General features: G+C 43.3%; 1 protein-coding gene across 1 annotated transcript in view; it reads right to left on the bottom strand.

Moving 5' to 3' along the window:
• Positions 1-24,166, bottom strand: part of CLNK (cytokine dependent hematopoietic cell linker) — a gene marked incomplete at both ends in the record, with an annotated part of 119,700 nt that extends 95,534 nt beyond the window's left edge. Inside the window, one exon of the mRNA XM_080942080.1 lies at positions 24,078-24,166. Coding sequence (XP_080798206.1) covers positions 24,078-24,166 — 89 coding nt within the window. The remainder of the gene's footprint in view (positions 1-24,077) is intronic.
• Between the last annotated feature and the right edge of the window lie 745 nt (positions 24,167-24,911).

The following is a 24,911-nucleotide window of genomic DNA, read 5'->3' as shown; positions in this document are numbered from 1 at the left end:
GGAACCCTTAGGAGGCGGGACCTAGTGGGAGGAAGTTAGGTCATTGGGAGTTGCCTTTAAAGAAGCATATTATGGCCCCAACTCCTTCATGTTTCTCTTTGATTCCAAGTACCCAGGACGTAAATGGGCCTGTTTCATTGGGTGTTCCTGTGCCATGATATACTGACCTGTCTGTCACAGGTCCCAGTAGTAGAGCCAGGTGATTAGTGATTGGTTTTTTTTGAAACCATCAGCCTCAATAAGTCATTCCTCCAGGTAAGTTGATCTCAGTTACTTTGTTACAGTGACAAAAAGCTGATTGACATGCTAAAGAAGGAATTCTTCATCAAAACTGTCACATAGAAAGCTCCCAGTCACCAACCTGATGCCCTGAGGAATTTGGATTCAAGATGACAATGTCAACTGTTGCGTTGATCTCCAAGTTCAAGACACACTTTCCAGCTTCCACAAACTTGTGAGCCAGTCCCTAACTATTAGTGTCTTTGTCATTCTGTACATGTTAATACCACTGCCACCACCTCAGCATCCTCATCCTCTCTCTCTCCCTGTATCTCTATCTATCTATGCATTTATATCTATCACCATCTACATCTTGAAGATTCATCCGTTGGGAAGTAAATTCAGGCAGAGATATGGGAAGGGAGCCATATTATCAGGGACTAGACACAGATCCTCCTACAGACACTGCCCTTTGTGGGGCTGATTACATTCTTACAAGACCTCAGAGCAGATGATCATCTTGTCCCCATTTGGCAGAAGTAGCAACCAAGACTCAGGGTTTTAATCACTAACTACAGGTAGTTAGATACGTCTCCCCTTGAAACGTGCATCGAGCCCAAACCCTAAGCGCTTGAAGGACTGGGTGGTGAGGGTGGGGAGAGGTGGGGAGGTAGGAGGGTTGTTTTAGGACCTCTGGGAAATCACAGTCATTCAAAGACAGGAGCAGTCCAGTCCCTCCAGTATGAATAAATTGCATCACCATAAGCTAACTTCCTTCCAATTTTGAAGCAGCTTCAAGTTTGGGGGTATTAATCAGTGGTCCAGCACTGCTAATCTGTACTGATTACTGTCTGGACTATGGTTTCAGGGACAGCCAGTTAAAAGGGAGTGAGAGATTAGTTGTGTGACACAGACCAGAGCCCTAACTGTTCTACTGACCTTCTTCATCTTTATTAGCTAGTTCCAGAATTCTGTGTCCTGTTACCTTACCTATAAAGCTAGGAGATGGGACAGGTGTGTGGGACACATGCCTCTAACCTAAGCACTCAGGAGGCAGAGGCAGGTGGATTTCTTTGAGTCCGACACCAACATATCAAGCTCCTGGACAACCATGGATACATAGAAAGACTTTGTCTCAAACAACTAAGCAGACAAAACCGGGGAAGGGGGCTAATTGTGTTGTTTATGATAAATAGCTGTCAATCATGTCCACATGAAGCCATGGCCCTGCTTTAAATGAGAATAAGAATCCTGATTCACAAGCAGCTGAATGAGGTCCTGCCACCCTGTACTAAGAGGGGTATGTAAAGTAATTTGCTGAGGACTCAGCAGTATTTGTTAGTTCAAGAGTCTCCAGCTTACTGAAGCTTCCTTGACCCTTCATTCAGACTAAAGGCTCCTTGTTTTTATCTTGACACCAACCTCTTTCTACTTAAAGATCCCTTACCAGCTTTCCAGTTATTATTTCACCTCTGTAGAGTCATTTTACAGCCCGCGTGCCAGGGAAGTGGAGCCTCTTGGTGGCCCCAAACACGGTGACTGGAAGCGTTCTTTGACATTTTCTCTGGCTGTGAATCCATTCTTCTTCTATTCCCTACCTTGAATTCTCCAGAGTCTTCTCAGTCATCTGGCCTCCCAAACAACCTTTCCTACAGGTGAATGTGCAGTATGTAGTCTGTCATCTGGGGTGGTATTTGCTATTTGTGGTGATGACTGCCATGATCCCCAAGATCTGCCATGATTCCCAAGATCTGCCATGATTCCCAAGATCTGCTATGATTCTTAAGATCTGCCATGATTCCCAAGATCTGCCATGATTCCCAAGATCTGCCATGATCCCCCATCCTTGATTTGACCCTTCTCCCCTCGGTCTCAGAGTTAAGGGTGGACAGCAGCCTCCAAGTCTGAAGATTTTTCTCAGATGAACTGAAGTGGGAAGTAAGCACGGTGCCCTCCTCTAGCCAAATATTTCCTGACTAGTGACTACGATGGATATTGGATTACCTCCTGTCCGAGCCCATTCATGGGGCTCTAACAAACTATCAGCCTAGGGCCTTAAACAATAAACATTTATTGTGGTACCAGAGAAATGTATTAGATGTCATCTTTCCACAGAGAGAAGAGAGTTCGGCTGTTTAAGCTCTTTCTAACACTTACTTACTTGGTGAGGGTATAAACAGAGATGGATCGGAAACGAGGAAGCCTGCATTAAGTGTTGACCTGTGGTCAGGGGGTAGCTCCTTCGCCAGGCTTACAAATATGCTTCCTCTAGCTCCCCTGACTCAGTGGGATTTCTGTGTTCTCTGGTGAAATGAGTTAGGTCTCAGTTCTTAGTGATTTCTACTTGCATATGTCATCCTTTACAAATGCAACTTCCACCCTAACCTCTTTCTATCCCTCCAACAGAATAGCAGTAGAAAAAACGTTTGTCCAGGAGAAAAGAAACAGATATGAACAGGAAACTCTCTGAATTCCTGTTTGCTAAGGCAAAGAGTAGGTTTGGAATGTTTTAGATCACAGCAAACGCTGCTTTCTGGGATGCATGGATAGAGCACAGAGGAGGAGGTCTGAACTTAACTTTTCCCTTCCTGGAGTCAGACACTGAAAGATGGATTCTCACAGCTTAGGGCTGGGGAAAGGTGCGTGCATGCGTGCGTGTGTGTGCGTGCGAGAGAGAGAGAGAGAGAGAGAGAGAGGGAGAGAGAGAGAGAGAGAGAGAGAGAGAGAGAGAGAGAGAGAGAGAGAGAGAGAGAGACCTTTTCAGGTTTAGCCTTACAAATGAGAAGGGAAATGAACTGGCAACTAAACCAGGTGCTGGGGGAGAGAAGGCTGCCTGATATCTTTCATGGTCCCTTCTAATCAAGCCTCCTTGTGTCTTTTATGTGACTGTCCTTCACTGTAACTTCCATGTTGTAAAAGAAACTCAGGAAAAAATAAACTAACTTAGAAAATTAGGAAAGAATGTTGAATCCTTCATGAAAGGTTTCAAGAAACCCCATAATTTTTTCCCCACTTCCTTTCCCTTTTCTTGTTTAACTTTTGATTCTGGGAAAAGAGAAATTAACCAAGTCAAAGAGAAGCCCATGGCTTGTGCTCAGGAATGCTTCTCTTCTCTCTCCTGTCTCTCTCTCTCTTGACCGTCAGCATGTGCAAGAGCACACAGTCACAGCTGTAGACTACCTTTTTCATAGGCACACAGATATGTTCAGAGCATAAGTTATTCTCTAGATGGTCATGCCTCTCAAAAAACACAGTATATGCCTTAAAAACAAGAGTTTTAAAACACCCCCTTTAAAGCTCCTTGGGTTGTGCCTGCTGAGCCTATCCTACTAACCCCCCCCCCCATCCCCAAGGAAAAGGACACAACTGACCTGTGGTGTATGAGAGCTGGGAGATACTGAGACCTGTGGTGTATATGAGAGCTGGGAGATGCTGATGCTGAGACCTGTGGTGTATATGAGAGCTGGGAGATGCTGAGACCTGTGGTGTATATGAGAGCTGGGAGATGCTGAGAGGAGACAATTTCAGAGAAAGCCACCTGGAGCATGGATTTCTCTCTGTCCCGCAACACAACACTTTCTGACTCCACAGAGTCCAAAGAAAAGATGGAAACCAAGGTTGGGGAGGGAAATTAGAAGCTCCAACAGCAGCTGCTTGCCTCAGTTTACCTCCTTTCCTTGGGCATCTTTGGCATTCACAGTGGGATTCTCTCTCTTTCAAATAATCCTTTGCCTCACTTCTCATTCACATCTTGTTCACATCCATCCAACATGAGGTACTCAGGGATCTCACTCTAAAACTCGGCATTTCCACCACCTGGGAAACATCTGACCAGAGTGTAAAGGCCTTTCATAGTCTTGACCACCCTGCACTCTGAGCTCCACTCTATCTCCTTAGCCAGGACTTCACACCTTCATGGCAGCCACTGTGAAGAACTGGCCTAGCTTAGGCACATCTAGCTTTCTCAGCGTCTTTCTAGAAGCAGAGAAACCAGTCCACAGACTGAGTATTCCCACAATTTCTACAAGATCCATGGATTAACATTTAACACAAAATCGACATTGCAAAAATGGATATCTTACCAAAAGCAATCTACAGATTCAATTCAATCCCCTCATAATTTCAACTCAATTCTTCATAGAGTTGGAAAGAGCAATTTGCAAATTCATCTGCAATGACAAAAAACCTAGAATGTCTAAATCTATTCTCAACAACAAAAAAACTTCTGTGGTAATTACCATCCCTGACCTCAAGCTATATTACAAAGCAACTGTGCTAAAAACTGCATGGCATTGGTACAGAGATAGGCAAGTAGATCAATGGAAAAGAATAGAAGATCTAGAAATGAACCCTCACACATATGGTCACTTAATCTTTGACAAAGGAGCTGAAAACATTCAATGGAAAGAAGACAGCCTCTTCAACAAATGGTGCTGGTTCAACTGGCAGTCAGCATGCAGAAGAATGCAAATCAATCCCTTCTTATCTCCTTGTACAAAGCTCAAGTGCAAGTGGATCAAAGATCTCCACATAAAATCAGGTACACTGAAACTATTAGAAGGGAAAGTTGGGGAAAAGCTTAGAACACAAAGGCACTGGGGAAAATTTTGTGAACAGAACACCAGTGGCTTATGCTCTAAGATCAAGAATCGACAAACGGGACTTCATGAGATTGCAAAGTTTTTGTAAGGCTAAGGACAGTGTCAAGAAAACAAAACGGAAGCCAACAGACTCGGAAAAGATCTTTACCAACCCCACATCTGATAGAGGTCTAATATCCAATATATACCAAGAACTCAAGAAGTTAGACTCCAGAGAATCAAACAATCCTATTAAAAATGGGGTACAGAGCTATACAAAAAATTCTCAACTGAGGAATATCAAATGGCTGAGAAGCACCTAAGGAAATGCTCAACATCCCTAGTCATCAGGGAAATGCAAATCAAAACAACCCTAAGATTCCACCTCAGCCAGTCAGAATGGCTAAGATCAAAACTCAGATGACAGCAGACGCTGGCAAGAATGTGGAGAAAGAGGAACACTCCTTTACTATTGGTGGGGTTGTAAGCTGGTACAACCACTCTGGAAGTTTCTCAGAAAATTGGACATAGTACTACTGAAGACCCAGTTATTCCACTTCTGGGCATATATCCCAAAGATGCTCCAACATATAATAAGGGCACATGCTCCACCATGTTCATAGCAGCCTTATTTATAATAGCCAGAAGCTGGAAAGAACCCAGACGTCCTTCAGTAGATCAATGGATACAGAAATTGAGGTACATTTACACAATGGAGTACTACTCAGTTATTAGAAACAATGACTTTACAAAATTCCTAGGCAAATGGATGGAACTAGAGAATATCATCCTGAGTGAGGTAACCCAGTCACAAAAAACAGACATAATATGCAGTCACTGATAATTGGATACTAGCCCCAGAAAGCTCTGAATACCCAAGAAACAACTCACAGACCATATGAAGCTCAAAAAGAAGGAAGACCAAAATGTGGAAGCCTCAGTCCTTCTTAGAAAAAAAAAAGTGTATAGCACCCTCTCAGAGTGTGGTACACCTAGACCTTAAATCATTAATAATTCAAGAGCTAAGAATGCAGCCTTGTGACAATCCTTGGTATTTAAAAATCATTATGTTTAATCTTTACAAACCAAGAAAACTTTGACTATTTCCATGTTATGTTTTGTTTTATATGTACTTTATGCTCATTGTAACTAGTAAGATTTCAATGCATATTGTCAAACCTTTAAAAAAGTCAAGTATTGATAAAAATATATTCAAATAGTTTTATGCCAAAATGATTTAAAAATCTGTAATTATCTATTTTTTAAAAATAAAATTGTTTAATTAAAAAAATTTAACACATACTTTTTGTTCCAGACCTGTCTTCTTTTAGCTTCTCAGCCCCTGAGTGCTGAGAGAGCTTAAGTCACCTGCCTTTATCTTTTGGTAAGAAAATGACATTTAATGCCTGTCCATGTTCCCAGCTCTGAGGATGGAGACTCAGAGGGAAGGAGATGACTAGGGTGAAGGGACAGAGAAGAGCTTTAATACTCTTCTGCCCAACATCACACCGTCCCAAGGAGGAGGCCTAGGTTTAAAGTGGGTCCCTGCAATAAAACGTAAGGTGCACATTGACCTTTGAAAAGCAGTTTACACTGTCTTCACATGTGTACATCTGCCACTTGTCCCAATTATTCTTATTCACAGCGTTACTTGTGAAGCCACCTTTTCACTTTACAGATGGAGAAAAGGAAGCTTAGAGACACTTCATGGGAATGGAGAGTAGCCAGGATCCCAGAGTCACCCCAGAATTTGTGTGTCTTTCTTTGACTCGGTTCCTTTCCCATGCGGTTCTGACATGCTTTGCAAGCAGATCTATTTTATCATGTGTCTGGCAACCCCAGTTTTCAAAGCCCTCATCAAAAGGCAATCAGATCTGGAAAGGCAGAGTTGAGGCTGATCATTATAATATGTCCCCTCATTTGTGCTCTCTGGGGCTTTTTAATAGCATCATTTGGCACCGGGAGGGTTCAGCCTTTGCTATATTTTTAAGAATGCCATTGGCATTAAATGTGATAATGAATGCAAAATGCTTGGAATAGAGTAAGTGCTCAGTAAAAAGTTAGGCTTGCTGTCTTGATCAAAGTTAACTCAAAACCCTTTGCCCTCTCTAGATTGTATTGTTAGGCAGGATTGTTAGTGCCTAGGCTAACGCAGTGATCAGAACAAAGACGGACATCTCTGAAATGAAGCAGGAAGGAACCTTTGTCCACAGAGTAGAGAGCAGAATGACCAGTGATGTGAGGACACAGTAGAAGATGATGAGGCATCCTGGGGAAACCACAGGAAAGGGCGCAAAGATGGCAGTACCAGGTGCCCAGGTAGAGTTGGAAAGAATAAATCAATCCATGCAACATCTAGACCAGGATACAGATTATTTATCATGTATCCATAGGATCCACGAAGTGCTTTCTGAAGAACAGATGTTCATTGGGGAACCTAATTGTGTGAATATGCATCCCAAATGTTCAAGTGAAATGTTGGCCCCTAGATTTACATGACAATTGTAATTGAAGGTAGAGCCTTTGGAATACAATTGGTATTGGCTGAAGCAATGAGTCTGCCTGATGGAGTCAGTAGCACTATAAGGAGAGAGTCAGCACATTTGCTTTGTCTTGCCATGTGATCTCTGATGCTGCTGCTCTGGGACTTAATAGCTTTTATACCTGTGAGCTCAGTAAACTTGCCTCAGGTATTTTGTTACAGCAACAGAAAGCCAATGAGACAGATGATAAAGGAAGTCTTGAGACAACTACGAAAGCCTAAGGTAGGAAGTGACAATGGCTGGGATTCGGGCAGACTGGAGAATGGCAGAGCAGCCTTTGCCATTCGCTGAAGAAGCATTGCTGTGCTTGCTTCTTCAGAGTTTCATTATCAAGCTGTTAATAAGAATTCAGATGGTTTGAGCCCGGGGATTCCTGTAGCTCAAACTTCAAAGTATAACTTGTAATGTCTGGGCAATGTCCTCAGGGAATGGCAGAGAACCAGTCACCAAGGAGACATTTTATGTCAGACCTACTTGGAAAGGAAGAAGGCGAGCCTGGGACACCTGCTAGTTACCCCAGAGATGGCACTTGTGTGTGGAAACTGGCTCATCTTCACACAGCATAGCTGAGTTCCACATTAAAATGTAAGGGTCTTGCATGCCAGCTCTTAAGTTCAACTGTATAGAAAGTCAGTTGTATAAAATTGTAATTGATTACGTTATGGTGAAAGCAAAGGTGATAAATACACAAAGTGCATGAATAACTAGACATTCAGGATTATGCACTCTCTAGAATCTCTCACTCTAGGAATTATGTATTTCTCATTTCTTGGAGATGGAACCTTGCTCTGAGTGTGGCCCGCTCACAGTCCTGCATTTAGCGATACCAAGTTAGTGTCCTGACGTGGGTCAGGGTGGGAAATTTACACCGCAGAAATGCACGTGCTCCAAATCAGGGGTTGGTTTGCTTAACACTGCATACCAAGAGACTAGTGGAGGAACTATCAATGAAGCAGCCTTAATTTTCAAACGGGTCATGTCTACAGCTACAGCGAAAATCGCCAAAGTTGAAAAGAGAGTCTAAGAGTGTTCAACCTGTTAACTAATTCAACGAAGATTTGCTTATTCTGCAATGAACAAGGAAGCATCTGTTGTTCTACTTATTAACATAAAAAGAGAACTCCCTTTCCTTTGTATTGGAAAAGAAATATTGATGGCAGAACTATCTATAGTCATTTGTCAGTTGTAACCATAGATTTGCTAAGGATATGAGTTCAGCACTGATCAATGAAGTCACTCTGGGGGAATCAATTACCTATATGGCATTGACAGTAAAACGCACTGCATATTTCATTATTATTTGTAAGTTACGTTCTATAAATCTTTTATAATAGTGAAATATATGGAACTTCTATACTTGTATAGCTACACAAATTTTAACCTTCCCCCCAACACTCTGAACTGTATGGTAGGCATTTATCAGCACAGCTGGCTAGCCCACTCTTTCACAGCCCCATGGTGGGTGGAGCTCTGGCCTGCACTAATTATCACTGGTGGAGATAGCAGTCGTCTCTCTGTGGTTGTCCTGTGGGAATAGTGTACAATGGAAGTTAGTTCCACTCTCTTTCGAGTATAGAGACACAGGAGGAGCACAACCTCATGGAACTTCCTCCCCAGCCCTTCCCTGATGTGCTAGCAGTTTGTATCTTCAGGATTTTGCAGGTTCAATGCACCAGCATCTATCTGTAAATACCAGACAGACCCAAGTTCAATTTTCCCTTTCTCTTTCTGCTCTCTCCCAAGCTTAGACAAGAGGATTGATGGGAGGAAAAGGAGAGAAAAGACCTAAATTCTTTTTTTTTTTTTCTGCCCTAAAAACTTGCAACATAGTTGTAAGATATAGGTACCATCAGTGGGACTAGCTCCACACTTGACCTTCTTGCCTACATTCAACTTTCTGTGCTTAGTCCTTGGTAGGCATCCAAGCTCTGTCATCAATTAAATCATAACTATGTAATAGTTAACCTTCCTCAGGACATTAAAAGTCATGTTTAGCTAGTAATCCATAACCTAAGGCAACCTTTGGAAGCGACAGTATGCCCTGTTCTTCCTATACTGGGCTAGTATTTTCTTTTTTTCTGAGCCATATAGCCTAGAAAGAAGAAAGGAAAACAAAAGGCTTGCTTTCTTTCCTGGCAGGTGCACTTCCTGGCTCAAAGCCTTCACTTCTCTTGCAGGATGAGCGCAGCCAGGCAGGAGGAACAACTTGTGTTTGTGTTTCTCATCCTAGGCTATACAGAGAGGTGTGGGCAGGCATGCGTCTCATGTCTGAACCATGGGCACGTTTTGTGGGGGAGCAAAAAGGAAATGAGCACCCGTGGAAGCATCAAGATCTGGAGACATTTTATTTTATTTTATTTTTGGTGAAATATAAATCAACTACACCAGCAGCACACTTCACCCTTAGATCCGCCTGGGAATATTGCAAATGTCTGAAGATCCGTGTACCAGTGTTCTGAGCTTCAGGAGTTGCAAGAGCCAAATGGGAAACGACTTAAATACCTATCAATTGGTGTTAGAACACATTGGGGTGTCTTTATGCCGTGGGTTGCTATTTTTGCAATAAAACAAAAGAGCTCTTATACCTGCTGCCACACCATCAACCTCAAAACGCTACACTCAGTGAAAGAAAGCAACCAGGCAACAGGGCTGTGTAAACCACTGCTCCAGTGAAATGTCAAGGAAAGGTATAAGTAGCTGAACAAGTTATCTGGGAGGGTGTGTATGTGTGTGTGTGTGGGGGGGTGGTACTGGAGCATGAAGTCTCTTATGGGGGTGACGGAAATATTCCAAAAGCTGATTTGTGGTAATTTTAAACCTGGTGGATTGTAGGGCATGTGAAATACCCAGGAATCAGTTTATATTTAAAAGGGTAGCTCAGCCTTTAGCCTAGAGCAGTCTATGAATGTCTAAAGTTCTTTGCACAACACAAATGTTTCTGGTATCTGTGCTCTGCACACCTCCTGCCATTCCACTGAAACCTGATAGCATCCAGTCCTTGTACAGCTGCTGAACCTTCCATAGGTGCTGAATACCCTGAGGCCCATGAGCTCTAATTCAGGCTAACAACGCCCAGCTCTCTCTGAAGCCATCAGAGTCTTTTCATGCCAAATTAGAGTTAAGCACAGTTATCACCTGTTAGGAAAATTAAGCTCTGGTTTCGGGAGCTTTGTGTTTTCAAATCAGTGGAGCCCCTTGAAGTGCTGCCAGCAAATCAGCAGCAGACGTCAGTGGGAGACAGATGGAGTCTGTGGGCCTGGGTTTGCCAATAATGAGATGGTCAATACCTTGCTGGAAATAAAATTAAACATTATGAGCTACCGTCCCTCTCAGAGCACCTTGGCTGCTCTCTGTGTGACAATGACCTCACTAATTGCTTATTAGTGTGAGTTTTATTTCTGTGGAGAAGTGTTGGCAGGTGTGGTGGAAAGGGGTAGGAGCTGGGTAGACGTGGAAAGCAGAAAGGAAGGGAAGGGGACCTTCTGGGATGTGCGAAGGTTACCATAGGTCTCTGTGGTACTCATAACAGAAAACAGCAACTAAAAAGGCTGTCTGCACGGTGTTCTCTGCAAGCTTTGGGATCTCAGCCATCTCTCACACTCATAGGGTTGGCTTTCTTATTTGCATTTTTAAATGGGGAATTAAGGCAAATGAGGGAGGACACCCTGTTCTAGACACATGGGGAAACTCAACAGCTGCAGGCGGCTCCCAGCACAGGACTCTTTCTACAGCACTGGGACAGAAAGAGGAGGGCTCCAGGATGGCCCAGCTAGCTTTTGCTAAGAATCTGTAACCTGGACTCTTCTTGCTCCTGGTCTTCATCTCAAGTAGAAGATCCTTTGAGCAAAGGAGAGAGAAGATGGCCAAGCCTGGGCCGAGTCTTCTCATCCCTGAACGTTCTGCTCAGACATGCTACCCTGTGATAGTGAGAAACAGGAGGACCAGTTATGGGGCACTGACCCCCAGGCTCCTCAGTCAGGCAGTAAGCACAGCTCCCTCCATTTTGGAACCATTCCATTTTCCCTGAGCCCGCCCTTCACTTGGAAAAACCACTCTTGTCTTTTTCAGCTGGGGTTGACATCCCGCGTATCCATGTCGACACAGTGTCAGAGGTGTCAGCTATCACGAAGTCACCTCACACAGACAACTGACTGAACTCTCACAAGGTCACTGGTGATTCTGTCAGCCATGCATGCAGGCTCCTTCTAACCTCATCTCTGTTACCTTTATAGACCATAAAGACACCATTCACCCTAACCCTGGTACCTACCATCTCATATGAATAAAACATCTCCTGCTTGGGCTCTGGGCTTTCCCACACTGCCTAATTGAGCTAATTCTGTGTGGTGGTGCTCACGCTGCTCCTGTCTCATGGCCCTGCCCTTTCAGGATGCTCTGTGCTCACTTCTTTTGTAATGCTTGCTGTATTGTACTGACTCTGCTAGCTTCCTTGCCCCCGTATCTCTGAACAAAACAAAGGCACACATGAACCCCCAGAAGCATCGTCCCTGGGCAGACTATGAGCAAACCATTTGCAGGCACCTTCATAGACTTCTAATTTATAGTTCCAGGCACAGCTGGGAGAGGGCTGTACTGGTGGATGTTTATGGGAAGAGATGACTGGGTTTGCAACTCAGTAAGAGAAATATAGCAATAAGGTCTTTCCACCCTGGGGTCCAGTGGTGTTCCCGCTGTGTCAAGAACACAGCCCTCTTGGTGAATTTTCATTGTACTAAGTGATAAATTTCTCCATGGTAGCCCCTTGTCCTGTGATTAGATATTGGGGCACCATAGGTGAGAGAGGAACAATCCTGAGAGTAATTGAACACAAATCTTTGCAGTGGAACGGCACGGTGCTATACAGCCTGGGTGTTTCTGTGATTGTGATACCAAAATATGGAGCAGGGGCAAATAGTTCTCAAATCACTCTTTTACTGGAGCAAAACAGGACTTGGTGTGTGTAGGTCAGGTAATCATGGCAGGAACAATATCTGTGTAGGGACTGGGGCTGGCAGTAGTGCACAGACGTGTGTTTGTGTGTGTGTGTGTGTGTGTGTGTGTGTGTGTGCACGCGCGCGTGAATGTGCATACTTGTAGGGGGGCAGAGAGAAATGCTCCCATGAGAAATTTGAGTCTTTTAGATGCAGGCACGAAGGATTTAAAGTGGAAACTTCTTGAATCTCTTTGAGCTCTCCACCCTTCCATTGGGTGAATGTCATACAGTCTGAGAAATATTATTTCTATTGTACAGGTAGGGAGGTTGAGTTCTATGCTTAGATATCTTAGAAAAGATTGATTCTGGGAGACAAATTTGGGTGTCTGACTTTAACCCTGTTGTCTCTAGACAAATACATCAGCTTCTTTTTCTTCTTCTTCTTCTTCTTCTTCTTCTTCTTCTTCTTCTTCTTCTTCTTCTTCTTCTTCTTCTTCTTCTTCTTCTTCTTCTTCTTCTTCTTCTTCTTCTCCTTCTTCTTCTTCTTCTTCTTCTTCTTCATCTCCTTCTCCTCCTCCTCCTTCTTCTTTTTTATAAACACATAAAGAAAATGACATTCTTTTTTGAGTTTTTTTGGCTGATCCCTTAAGATGTTTTCTTGCTTGTGGTTCCCTTAGATAGACCAGTCCTTTGCTTATTTTTGCTTGGCTCCTGTTGGCCTATAGACTCTAACTCAAAGTTATACACTAATTCTGATGAAATCAATGTCATCTCTCATGAGTCTCCTCTGAACTTACTGGAGTTTTAAACATTTGTGAATTTATTTGGTTTTCGCTGAATGAGGGCAAAGTGTGTAGAAGGCAATGCCATTTTTCTTTTGTTTTCCAACACATGGCAGCCACTAGAATGAGTCTCCCAACACTGAGATCAGAGTAGGCAGTGTAGGGTGGCCCAGGGTCTTCAGAGACAGATGGAGATGGGCTCAAGTGTTAGCTCTCACAAGATGGGTAGAGTTGACCTATGTCTACACTTCTTTCCCTGGGGACAGCCATTACTGTTTCCACAGTATTTTGTGAGAGTGCTTTGATCAATTATGAGTGGTTCTCATGGAAACTGACCTAGCCAGGAAGAGGAAAGAAGGGTGTGGGGGGGGGGAGATCACCTCAGAATATACTGGCAACATGAGGGTCAAAGAAGGAGAGTGTTCACCTATGGTGCAACCTGATTACTTTAAGTCCCAGGAGTTGAGAGTAAGGACAGATCCTGTAGAGAAGGTGGGGAGACACCTACTGTGTTGGGGGAATAATTGTAACACAAGGTTTAGCCCACAGCAGTCTTCTGGGAAGTTTGCCTATTTCCCTACACAAGGAAGGAACCAATACTTTGTTAGTCCATCTAGGTTTCAAATCAGTAGTGTCTAGTCTATAGAATATGGTCAAGGCGTCATGATGTAGACAGGCTGGTAATCACTGTACTGCTCCTGGGGAAAAGTTTTCATAGACAACACCACTGTTTTTCCTAAGACTTAGGTATTAGCTTCTATAGGGTGTTTCTATAATATACTCATTTTTTAAAGCTTCAAAATAGAAATCACCCTTCCTCTTTAGCCCCCAGTCAACTGCAATTCCTTCACGGTGGGAGAAAGACTACACTGTAGACTTCCTGATAACTCTGGGGAGTAAGATGTAGGAGAATATTTCAAGACAGTAAGGCAATTAAGGGATAAGGCAGAAGGGACACCCCCTGCTGCTGTACCAGAAAACTTGGTCCTTTTCTATGTGTTGATTAAACATGGCCTTGAGGCTGGCTTGCCTTTTGTCTTGCTCTTCTCTCTGCCAATTTTGTTCCAATAACTCTGCCTTTGCACTGTGCTTACTGGTTGATAAGCTTCTAGGATACACACTGGTCCTCACTGAGACTGTGATCACCCTCACCGCACAGAGAAGCAAGTGGAGACTATTGGGCTTCTGGATGGTCATGTTGCACAGTTAGCATGTGGCAGAATTGAAATTCCACTTTCATCTGTTTAGTGGGAAAGAAGCCCTGAGTTATTTCTAGCCATTCTCATGGTATACCAAACCCTGTGAGAGCTCTGTTCCATGGACTCAGAAATTATGAAGTCACTATCTTTGCAAATGGGCTATGAACTGGGCAGGGAGAAGCCAATGCACTAATTACAGCAGAAGAGGGAAGGTTTAAGGTCTCTGGCTTGAGGCTATCCTATTTTCTACTCATATAATTTGAGAATCTGTCATTTTCATTCATATTAATTCATTCATTGACAAATTTTTGCAGTCATTCCCTAACTTATAAAAGCATTCATTTATTCTTCCATGTGTTTACTAGTTTAGTCCTTCATTCATAAATTCTCAGTCTTCTTTAGTAATTGCATCAAATAAGTCACTTTTATGGGCTATCAGTCATAGGTCAAGCACTGTGCTAGGCACTATTGTCTTACACGAGCCATAGTGGACAGCCCATTATAATAGGTAAGCAATACTGAAGATGATATTACTCTTTATAAGTCCAGGCCATTCATTGCTCAATGAATGAATAAAGGAATAGGGTAGCAATAATTGTATCTAGAGAAAGCAAGCAGGAAAAACAAGATAAGAGACTTTTCAACCCACACCACCTTCTGCTACACAATAGCAAGATGCCAGATGCCAGGGCTGCATCAGGAAATCATTGCCTCCTGATCCATTCACACAGATTAATGTGAGCCTCTCTCTTTCCCTTCCATTCCCTCCCTGATCCTCCTGATGTCAGGCAGTCTTTGGGTCAACACGATGAGGTCAGCCTCTGAAGAGCTCTACAGGGTATAAGCAGAGCCCGAATGACCCCTGCCCAGACTGTATTGATTGAAAAGCATTTCTAGCTGCCTAAGGTCTGCATCCTCCCTCATGAAGGGCCAAGCACTCCAGATGCCTTCAGTAGGAAGTCATTTAATTGTGTTTTGTGCTGGGTTGGGTAGCCCTAGATAAGCAGAAGGCTGGAAACTAGAGACAAGTGGCAAAGGAGATATTGCTTCTGCCCCATCTGCTCAGACAAAGAGAAAGGCAATGTGATGTCTGGGGAGGAGAGATCATTATAGAGAGGTTTGTTGTTTTGTTTTACAGATCATTATGTGATCCGAAAATATGATATACACTTTGTGGATAGAAATGGACTGGTAGGTAGATAAAGACTTAGGTAAATTGAAATAGATACCATCTGATAGAAGGTGCTGTCTTTGTCACTGTTCTCCTGCTGTGACGAGGCTCCATGATCACAGCAATGCTTATAAGAGAGAGCATTTAATTGGGAGCTTGCCTACAGTTTTAGAGGCTTAGTCCATTATCATCATGGTGGGGAACATGGAGACATGCAGACAGGCACTGGAGCAGAAGAGGAAGAACACAAATGAGAGCATCTGGGGTGGGGGGTGAGCAAGCGAGCGAGTGAGAGACACTATGGGCCTGGTGTGGACTTCTGAAACATCAAGTTCATCCCCAGTGACATACTTTCTCCAACAAGGTCATACGTCCCAATCCCATTCAAATATTCAACTAACTAGGGATTAGACATTCAAATAGATGAATCTTTGAGGCCCATTCTTATGGAAACTACCACAGATGCCAAGTGTCAAACATCCCCCAAACAGTTTTAAAGCTCCAGGATACTTTTAACTGATATTTGGTTACATTGTACTAATAATTAACTAGTATTACACTAATGACTGATTCAGTCCCAACAGAGAATACAGAAAAGAAAGAAAACAGAGAGGGAAAAAAAGACCAGACTTGTTTCCCTTCCTTCTCACAGAAGCTCTGTGAGGTAGGACTGAAAATTTTCAGTGTACTTTAATGATCAAAAACATTTTTGAACTTGTTCATCAAATGCCATGGAGCGAGGGCACAGTAGAGCAAAGACCCAATGGTAATCGTCCTACGTTTGACTTTTTATTTGAGCACCTAGCCTTTTGCTTTGAATAGAAAATCTGTCTGTCTGTCTGCCTGCCTGCCTGTTTGCCTGTCTGCCTGCTTATGAAGGACCTGATTTGTGGGTTGAGTTACAGTATTAAAGAGTGGTGAAAGTCATGGGCAGATTCACAGAGTAGACACTTGCTGTCTCTAACTGTGTGTCCGATGAGCACCTGAAAACTAAAACATCCAACACGAGACTCATATTTCCAAGTTCCACTTCTCCAGCATCTCCCAATTTTATAAGTGATGTTTTCTTTTATCCATTTTGCAGGATGAAAGCCCAGGAGGCTAATTCTTCCTAAGTGTAGTTGTTGTTCCTCCTGTCTGAAGCTGATGAGGCTAGGCAATTATGAAGATATTTAGTTGGCTCTTGACTGTAATGTTTAGACAATTCTAAGCAGTATTACACTGTGTCTGATGAGGGTCTCCTGTTCATCACAGCATGGTAGATAGTGCCATCATATGGGGAATGGATGAAAGGGGGGGGGAGGGAGGGAGGGAGGGAGGGAAAGAGAAAGAGATCTCATACACACAACAGTGAATGGATGGAAAGGGTTCAATGTGAACTAGTCTGCTCCTGTGAGACTTGATCTACTCTGAGAAACCAACATTAATCTCTTTTTTCTTTAATCACCTTCGTTAGACCTTCCTCTCAAAGATCCATTGCCTACAAATATCAGTACATTGGGAATTAAACTTTCTGGGGGGGGGGGTGATCTGAATCCATATTACAGGCCTCTGTTTACAATCAACATCTTTGCCTCCCATTCAGTCCATGATGGGAAGAGTTCCCATGAACATCTATGACAACTAATGCAGCTGAAATTAGAACTGCCATGTTATAGAGAAGGGCAATGAGACTCAGCGTGAGCCAAAGTCATCTATGCAAGATCATTGAGTTAGAGCAGAGTCCAAACTCACAGACTCATCCTGAGCCCTGCCGCTTAGCCTCACGTGTCCTTCTTCTTCTGGACACTTCTAGTTTCTTAAGGGTGTCAGAGCTCAGAGAAGAACAGAGGTCATCAGAATTGTCAGGAAAGGCTCGTAGGAGAGCGGGGACATTGAGGACCTGCTAATAAAAGACAACTGAATTTTTACCCCCTTCCAAAGAGATGGAAGCTTTAGATATTAAAAAAAAAGATATAAAAAGAAACATCTGGTGGTCACTTTGGGAGATGTCCCACATGTTAGCCCTGGGTCAGTGGGCAGGCCAAGAGACCCCACTGGTTCCCAGTCAGCCCGCTGTGCTCCTTTAGCTCATTGTCAACAGGAGAAATGGAGTTGACGTTAATTAGTTCTATTTACCAAATTCGCCTGTCAGTTCCCCAGCATCTCAAGCTTCATGCTCTTTTCCTCTCCTCACTTGATCTCATGAGAGTTTAACCCCCAGCCTGGAGTCCACACTTGTCTGGGGGCAGCTTCCGGAAAGTTGTGCTGCTAATTACTCTAATTCTTCCTAGTTGCCAACTGCTCTGAAGCGGCAATTCTGTGTGTCTGGGTCCCGCAGTCCAGGGGACTTCTGAGTCTGTGCTTCTGAGAAATGACAGTCACTGTTCTACTGCCTGGAGCATTTGTGCTTTCTTCCTGTGCAGACCATCTGGGGAATGACTGTGGTTTTCCCTTCTGGTTCAGACTAGTGAAAGTCACCAACACGAACGGTGGCAAAGTGTGACATGGGACTGGGTTTTTTACAGGAGATACTGAGGTCTTAAAAGAAGAAAGCCTTTCTCCCTCATGCCCGCACGTGGCTCCTCTGCTGGAGAGCAGGAGGCGATGCAGGTTAGTCAGTTTTACCTGCAACACAGCCTAGGAGGACAGCCCCAGGGATTGTCTAGATCTGGTTGCTTGTGGGGGATTGTCTTGAGTGATAATAGAAGTGGGAAGGGCCATCTTGAATGTGGGTGTCACCATGTCATGAGCAGTGCTTGAAACTGTAAGATTGTGTATACTTTCACTTGACTGAGTATCCAAAGACACTGCTAGAGAGAGAGGCAAGGAGCATGTCAGACATTGTCCCTACAAGGTCTCACAGTGAGATGGATTGATCTGCAAACTCCTGACGTGTACACTGAGACATGCAGCAGTCATGAAGTGACTCAGGAGAACTCAAAAGTGGGGATTTTGTTCCAGGAAGCTCTCTCTGTTGTTATAGGCTGAATTGTATCCTCTAAAAAGACACACAGTTTCCCTTTGACAGATATCTGTGAATGTAAACTCACTTGGAAGTAGGATCTTTGCCAATGTAACAAAAGCACCCATTGCATTCAAGCTGGCCTTTAGTCCAATATGACTGATGTCTTTATAAGGAGCCGCTACAACCCAGACACACAGGAGAGGACACTGGATAAAAATGTGGTATGGGAAAGGCTCCCATAGACCCATATTTGAATACTTGGTCTTAAATTGGCAGAACTGTTTGGGAAGGATGATGAAGGCGCTGTGTCCCTGGGGGCTTTTAGGTTTACGGAGTCCATTTCATTCCCAGTTATCTCTGCCTTGTGGTTGTATCTCCAGATGTAAGCTCTCAGCTACTGTTTTAGTTTCCTGAGTTTTGCCATGCTTCTTCCCGTGACTCTAACCCACTGAAACTGTAAGCTTTAAATAATTTTTCTTCTATAAGTTGCCTTGGTTGTAATGTCTTATGACAGCAACAGGAAAGTAATAAAGACAATGGTAGAGACGGAATCTACAGTGATACAGTTGTGGATAACCTGGGTTTTAGATTTTCGCTTCTTAAATCCATGAGAGATTAAATTGCTGTTGTTTTAAACCACCCAGCTGTAGGCATACTGTTTTGTACACTGTGTAAAGTCTAGTCTTTACAAATGCTGACTTCTCTGCCCTCATATCTTGTTTCAATCTGGACATGGCAATGTAGTGCTTACACCAAGAATCTCCTGTCTCAGGTTTGTGTAAACACTTTTTACCATTTATTCTCTGCATTGTCAATAAATGCTGGTCACCCAGTGTCTGGGCAGAATAGAGAATAGGATGGGACATCCACCAGCAGAGGAAAGAGAGAGGGAAAGGGGGGAGAGGCAGGTCAGTGGTAGGATAGGGGAACTGAAGCCAGGAAGGGGTCCGAAGAACCACATCAATAGTAATAGTAGTAGTAACAACAACAACAACAACAACAACAACAACAACAATATGCAAGTATCATGGGATGGGGCTGGGAGGTAGCCAGATAAGCATAGGAGGTAAGTGTAGATCCCTTAATTGCCCAGCTATAGAGGTGCAGTTTTGAATTAATTTTGTTTTATTTTTCTGTGTGGTTATTGGGGAATAGTAAAAGAAAAGAAATTTAGCCAACTTATGAATTCATCCTTTATATTTACACTAAGGATAATTCATTTATACTCAGCTTCTGGTTATTTGCTATGGGAAAATGACACAGGCAGAAACTTCCTAAATGTCAACACTGTTATTGTGGGGCCCTTGTGGCACCGGGCACAAGGGAGGGAAAGACAACCATGATAGAAGTGACAGTGCTGTACTAACCATGAAGGTGGTTCCCCCACCATGCATGTGAAATAGCCTGGTCCCTAGGTGTGCAGGTAGGAGACTGCAGCCTTGCATGGAGACACTGGGGCAAAACTGGATTTTGAGACAAGAATGTCCATCATCAGAAAAAGACAGTATGGGAGGGCATTAGCAACTCAACAGTTTCTAAGAATGGCACATCATCAGAATAATATAACTCTGTGTTTACACCCCGTCTTGCTTAGATGGCTTTCGACTTTGAGAAGAGCGGTAGAGACCAAATGGTACAAGTGTTGCTGTGTAGATTAAGATCTCCCAGGGCCCACCAGAGGCTGACCACAGGGTCTTCTCTGGAGGCAATGAAGATAGCATACACGTATTTTTGAAGCAGTCCTTGAATTCTGTCTTTCTCATCTGCAAGCAAATGTCTTTTCTAATAACAATCTATCACAGCATATACTTTTAGAAGAGGTGTTGGTTGCTGGTTGGAGATCTATGTGCTGGCCCACATTTTATAGTTTCTCTGAAGCTGGGCAGGGCCATGAAAATAGTTTTACCCAGTGGAAATGAAACTATCTACTAGACACCTGATCCAGTTCGTAGGGCTCAAGACTCAAGACAGAATCCCTGCATGACCATGTGGAAAGGATCTATCCCCAGAGAACTGTCAGACTCAAGTTTTCTGCAAACAGAATAATCAGACTGTAGGCGGTAAGTAGCTGATGTTTACAGAGTTTGTTTATGACAATGTGACAGTTTATATAGGCTTGGCCCAGGGATTGGCATTATTAGGAGGTGTGGCCTTGTTGGAGTAGGTGGGTCACTGTGGGCATGGGTTTAAGACCCTCACCCTAGCTGTCCAGAAGCCAGTCTTCCACTAGCAGCCTTCAGATGAAGATATAGAGATCTCATCTCCCCCTGCACCAGACTGCCTAGATGCTGCTTTGTTTCCACCTTGATGATAATAGACTGAACCTCTGAACCTGTAAGCCTAAAACCGTAACTGAGACAGACCATAACAAATTAAGTTTGGCTGTTTTGGCGGCAATGCTTAGGAGTACACATATTTCCCGTCTCTCCAAAAGATGTCAAGCTCTTGGAACATGCCAATCATCCCTCCTCTACTGGTTACTTTCTTATGCAATCCTTTAAATATATTGAGTGCTTATTGAATTAGCAAGAGAAGGAAGACTGGCGCGATCTAGGGGATTATCTAGCTTACTTTCCTCATTTACCTTAAGCTCTCTAAGCCAGTGGCAGGGCCAAGCTAAGACACTGGTCTCTTGAATTGAGCCTTGATTGTGCCCTGTTCTTTACAAGACAGCACAGTCACTGAGGTTGTGCTTGTATCCACCAGGCTGCCTGTGAGACTGTTGACCACAGGAGGGTATTTTCTTACCACATTCACAGCAGCTGTGCCCTAACAGGGATCCGTAACCACCTGCAGAAAATTTATACTATTGATTGTGGTACCAGAGAGAGGGAGACCAGGTCCTCATTTGTATAAATCTAGGTGTTTGGGGGAATGAAAAGGGGAGAACTATCAAGAAATACTACTTCAACTTTAGAAAAATTGGGCCGTGTGGTTGCCACAGTCAGAGGTAATGCTGGTGAAAGATGATGACAGGAAGTGGGGCCTTGTGGTTCAAGGCCCTAGGAAGGAGTCTATGGTGTTTGCAGTCTGGCTTTATTAGGGACTGTTTTTGTCTATTCAAACAGCCACTTTGCTTCCCTAGTTTTTCAGTTGCCCCTCTTTGAAGCAGAACAATGATGGGTGGTCATGAAGAGGATAACAGAATGGATTGAAAGAATCATGTTAGTCGTAAACAGCAGGCTATCTGCGTTTATTGTTCCCGCAGTTACTGCTGACCTTGGAACCGTGCTGGTTGCTGTTCCTTTGTGAAGTGGAGCGGGAGGTTCTTCGTGTATGTCTCTTGTTAAAATTACCTGGGCAGATTTGTCAAATAAATGCTGCATTCATTTGTGTGGGATGCCATATGGAAAGTTTTTAACAGCAGAAACTGACCATCTTTTAATTTGGGAGGCCATGTTCAAGGCGAGTTTAGAGCTGGTTGACAAACCTGTGTCCTTTCTCCTCTTAATATGGACACCCTAGTTAAGGACTTCCACAAGCCCTAATTTGAAATGACTACTTTCTGGGAAGTTCCAATAGATCTCTACCTGTCCCTGAACACAGACAGGTTTCTTTTTCTTCTTTTTTTTCTTTTTCTTTCTTTCTTTTTTTTTTTGGTGCTAGAAGTCTGGGCTTTGTTGTTGTGTTTAGGGGACACACAGTAACCTGTACCAGATGTTCTTCTATTTCTGAAAATGTGGGTACCTTTATTCCTTTTAAATTGATACTTTTTCATTTGGGGAGAGGGCATTATGTAGCTTAGGCTGGCCTCACATCCGCTCTGTAGTGAGGATGACCTTGAGTTCTGATCCTCCTGCTTCCATCTCTTACACGCTGGGATTAGAGACATGCACCGTAAGTTTATGTGGAGCTGGGGATCAAATCTCAGGTTTCTTGCATGTTAGGTACGAACACAGACTTACAGCTTTAGCTCCAGCCTGATGCTGTTGCCTGGAAGGTCTTGAACTGCTGTGTTGAAAAGATAATGCATTTCTCAATCCTCATCAGAGAAGCTCCGTGGCAATTTCAGTAGGTACTCAGTCATCAACTTAAGAGAGTGAGGAGTACTCAGTTCTAAATGAAACAACTGTCTCTCACCACATCTTTCCATGCTTCAGATACATCAGGGAAGAAGGGGTAAAGAGATTTTAAAAGCCAGTGACAGCAAAACTTCCAGACATGGCAGGGACAGTTGTACAGATAGCAGCTCTGATTGCATGCACAAGACCAGAACAAGATCAAGTCATACAAAATTCTAGCATGAACTGGGAGGTGGTCAGAAGTCCCTCCCCTAGCTAAGGAGCCATTGGCAATTGGTAGCTGTTGAGAAAGTTGGTTTTCTTCAGGGATGCAGGCCTTGAGAAGCTACCTATGGTCCAGCAGATGGCCCTGTATTTATGCTCATGCAGACAGCAGTAAGTGGATTTTATGTTTTTAAAAGCAGAACAAAACAAAAAAAAAAAAAAAATGAAATCAGGAGAGATTAGTGATTTGGAGGATAGGGGATAAGTACGAGGAAGGGAATTGCAGAGAGACTTGATCCAAAAATATGCATGCACAAAATTCTCAATAAATAAAAACAGACAAAATATTCTTGACCTATTGAATGGTATCACATATGGCCAACACAAATAAGAGTCTCCTATCATTTATTTCTACCCTTTTCAATCCATGCTTAGTCAGCTTCCCGGAGCTGCTCTGGTCCTGTGAGTCTTCCATCCAGCCAGATCCTTCCTGTAGTGATGGGAAGCGGTTTGCACAGCAAATTATTCTTTAGCATCTTCGCTCCATCGAATGAACTCTCTTGGCTGGAGGGGATCCACCAGCCTTAGGGTTTGAGTCAGACCTGTTAAGCGGGTTGGGAGGGAACTTCTCCTGACTGGCCAGCTTAGGATCCAGCTAATGGCAGGAGTTCATTCAAGGGAAATCTCCTCAGAGACTTAGTTTCCTCATTAGTAGAATAAAAACAACAACAACAACGACAAAACAAACAAGAAATTGGAGACCCTCTCCTCAGAGCTTGAGGAAGAAGAGGGAGAGGAAAGATTGTAGGAGTCAGAGGGCGGAGGGCACCAGGAGAACATGGCCCACCAAATCAACCAAGGAGGCTCTCATGGGCTCTCAGAGACTGAAGCAGCAAGCACGGGGCCTGCCTAGCTCTGCACCAAGTCCCCTGTGTACGGGTTATAGTTGTTAGCTTGTTGTTTTTATGGGACTCCTAACAGTGGGAATGGGGTCTTTTCTAAATTTTGCCCTGCTCTTGGGACCCTTTTCCTCCTATTGAGTTGCCCTGTCCTGCCTCAATGTGAGGACTTTTGCCCTGTCTTATTGTATCTTGTTTTGTTGTGTTTGGTTGTTATCTCTTGGAGGCCTGCTCTTTTCTGAAGGGAAGTAGAGAGGAAGTGGATTTGGAGGCGAGGAGAGGTGGGGGAAGCTGGGAGGAGTGGGAGAAGGGAAACTGTGGTGGGGTTGAAAAAGAAGAATTCATCTTCAAAAAAAAAAAAAAAAAAACAAAAACAAAAACAAAAAACCAAAAGGAAAATGAGAAAAGACCTTCTATAAGGTCATGTGAATGATAAAGAACATGATGAATGTATAGCTTTACATATGTCACTAACCCAGTCACAGGCCAAGGTGGCTACTCACATCTAGATATTTTAAAGATTACCGTGCAGGGTCTCTTGGCAACCCCACTTGCAGTTTCATGGCCATGGGTCTTACGGAGACAGCTTGAGCTTGGTGACCATTTCTTTCATCACAGAAGGATTCTCTCCGGGAGAAACGGTCATCATGTAGGTGACAATGAGCATTGCTGTTCCTGTCAAGTTACTTCTGCCCCACACAGTAGCCACTGGGATTCATCTCCAGCCTTGCTCAGTGAGAAAGTCTGGGCTCCGTTTCAACAAAGCACTTAACACCTACACAATTTATCGATGGGTGATTTTTCTTTAGTTACTGGGACAGCACTGCAGCCTAGCTTCTTTCTTTTTTTCTTATTGAAAATAGATTTTCGCTTCATGCAATATATTCTGATTATGGCTTCCTCTTCCATAGCTTCTCCCCCTTTGGTACCCACCCAAGTTTATACCTTTTTCTTTCTCTGTCTCACTAGAATATAAGTAGACATCCTTAGTAATAATAATGATGATGATGATGGTGGTGACGATGAAGTACAATAAGATAAAATAAAAACAAATAAACCAGAATAGAACAGAATAAAAAACAAAACAAAACAGAAAATAAGACAACAACAACAATAAAAAAACCCCAAAATCCATAGGAAGCACGTAAAATGCTCAGATGCACACACACACACACACACACACACACACACACACACACACACTGAAAATCCATAAAAACAAAACCAGAAACAATACTATAGAAGCCAAAGACCTGTAAGGAAAAGAAATTGTTTGGGCAAAGAACTGTAAGAAGTGTAAGTTCTAAGGCATGCTTCCAGAAATTTCAAGAAGACACAAGGCATTTTTGTATCCGGCAGAAGCTTTGGCTGAAGTATTTGAAGAGAATCTAAAGGTTTTATTTCTCTTGCTC

This window comes from Micromys minutus, assembly GCF_963924665.1.
Source record: "Micromys minutus genome assembly, chromosome: 1".
NCBI lineage: Eukaryota > Metazoa > Chordata > Mammalia > Rodentia > Muridae > Micromys > Micromys minutus.
The sequence above is the reverse complement of the archived record's forward strand: the minus strand, read 5'-3'. Positions and strand labels throughout refer to the sequence as shown.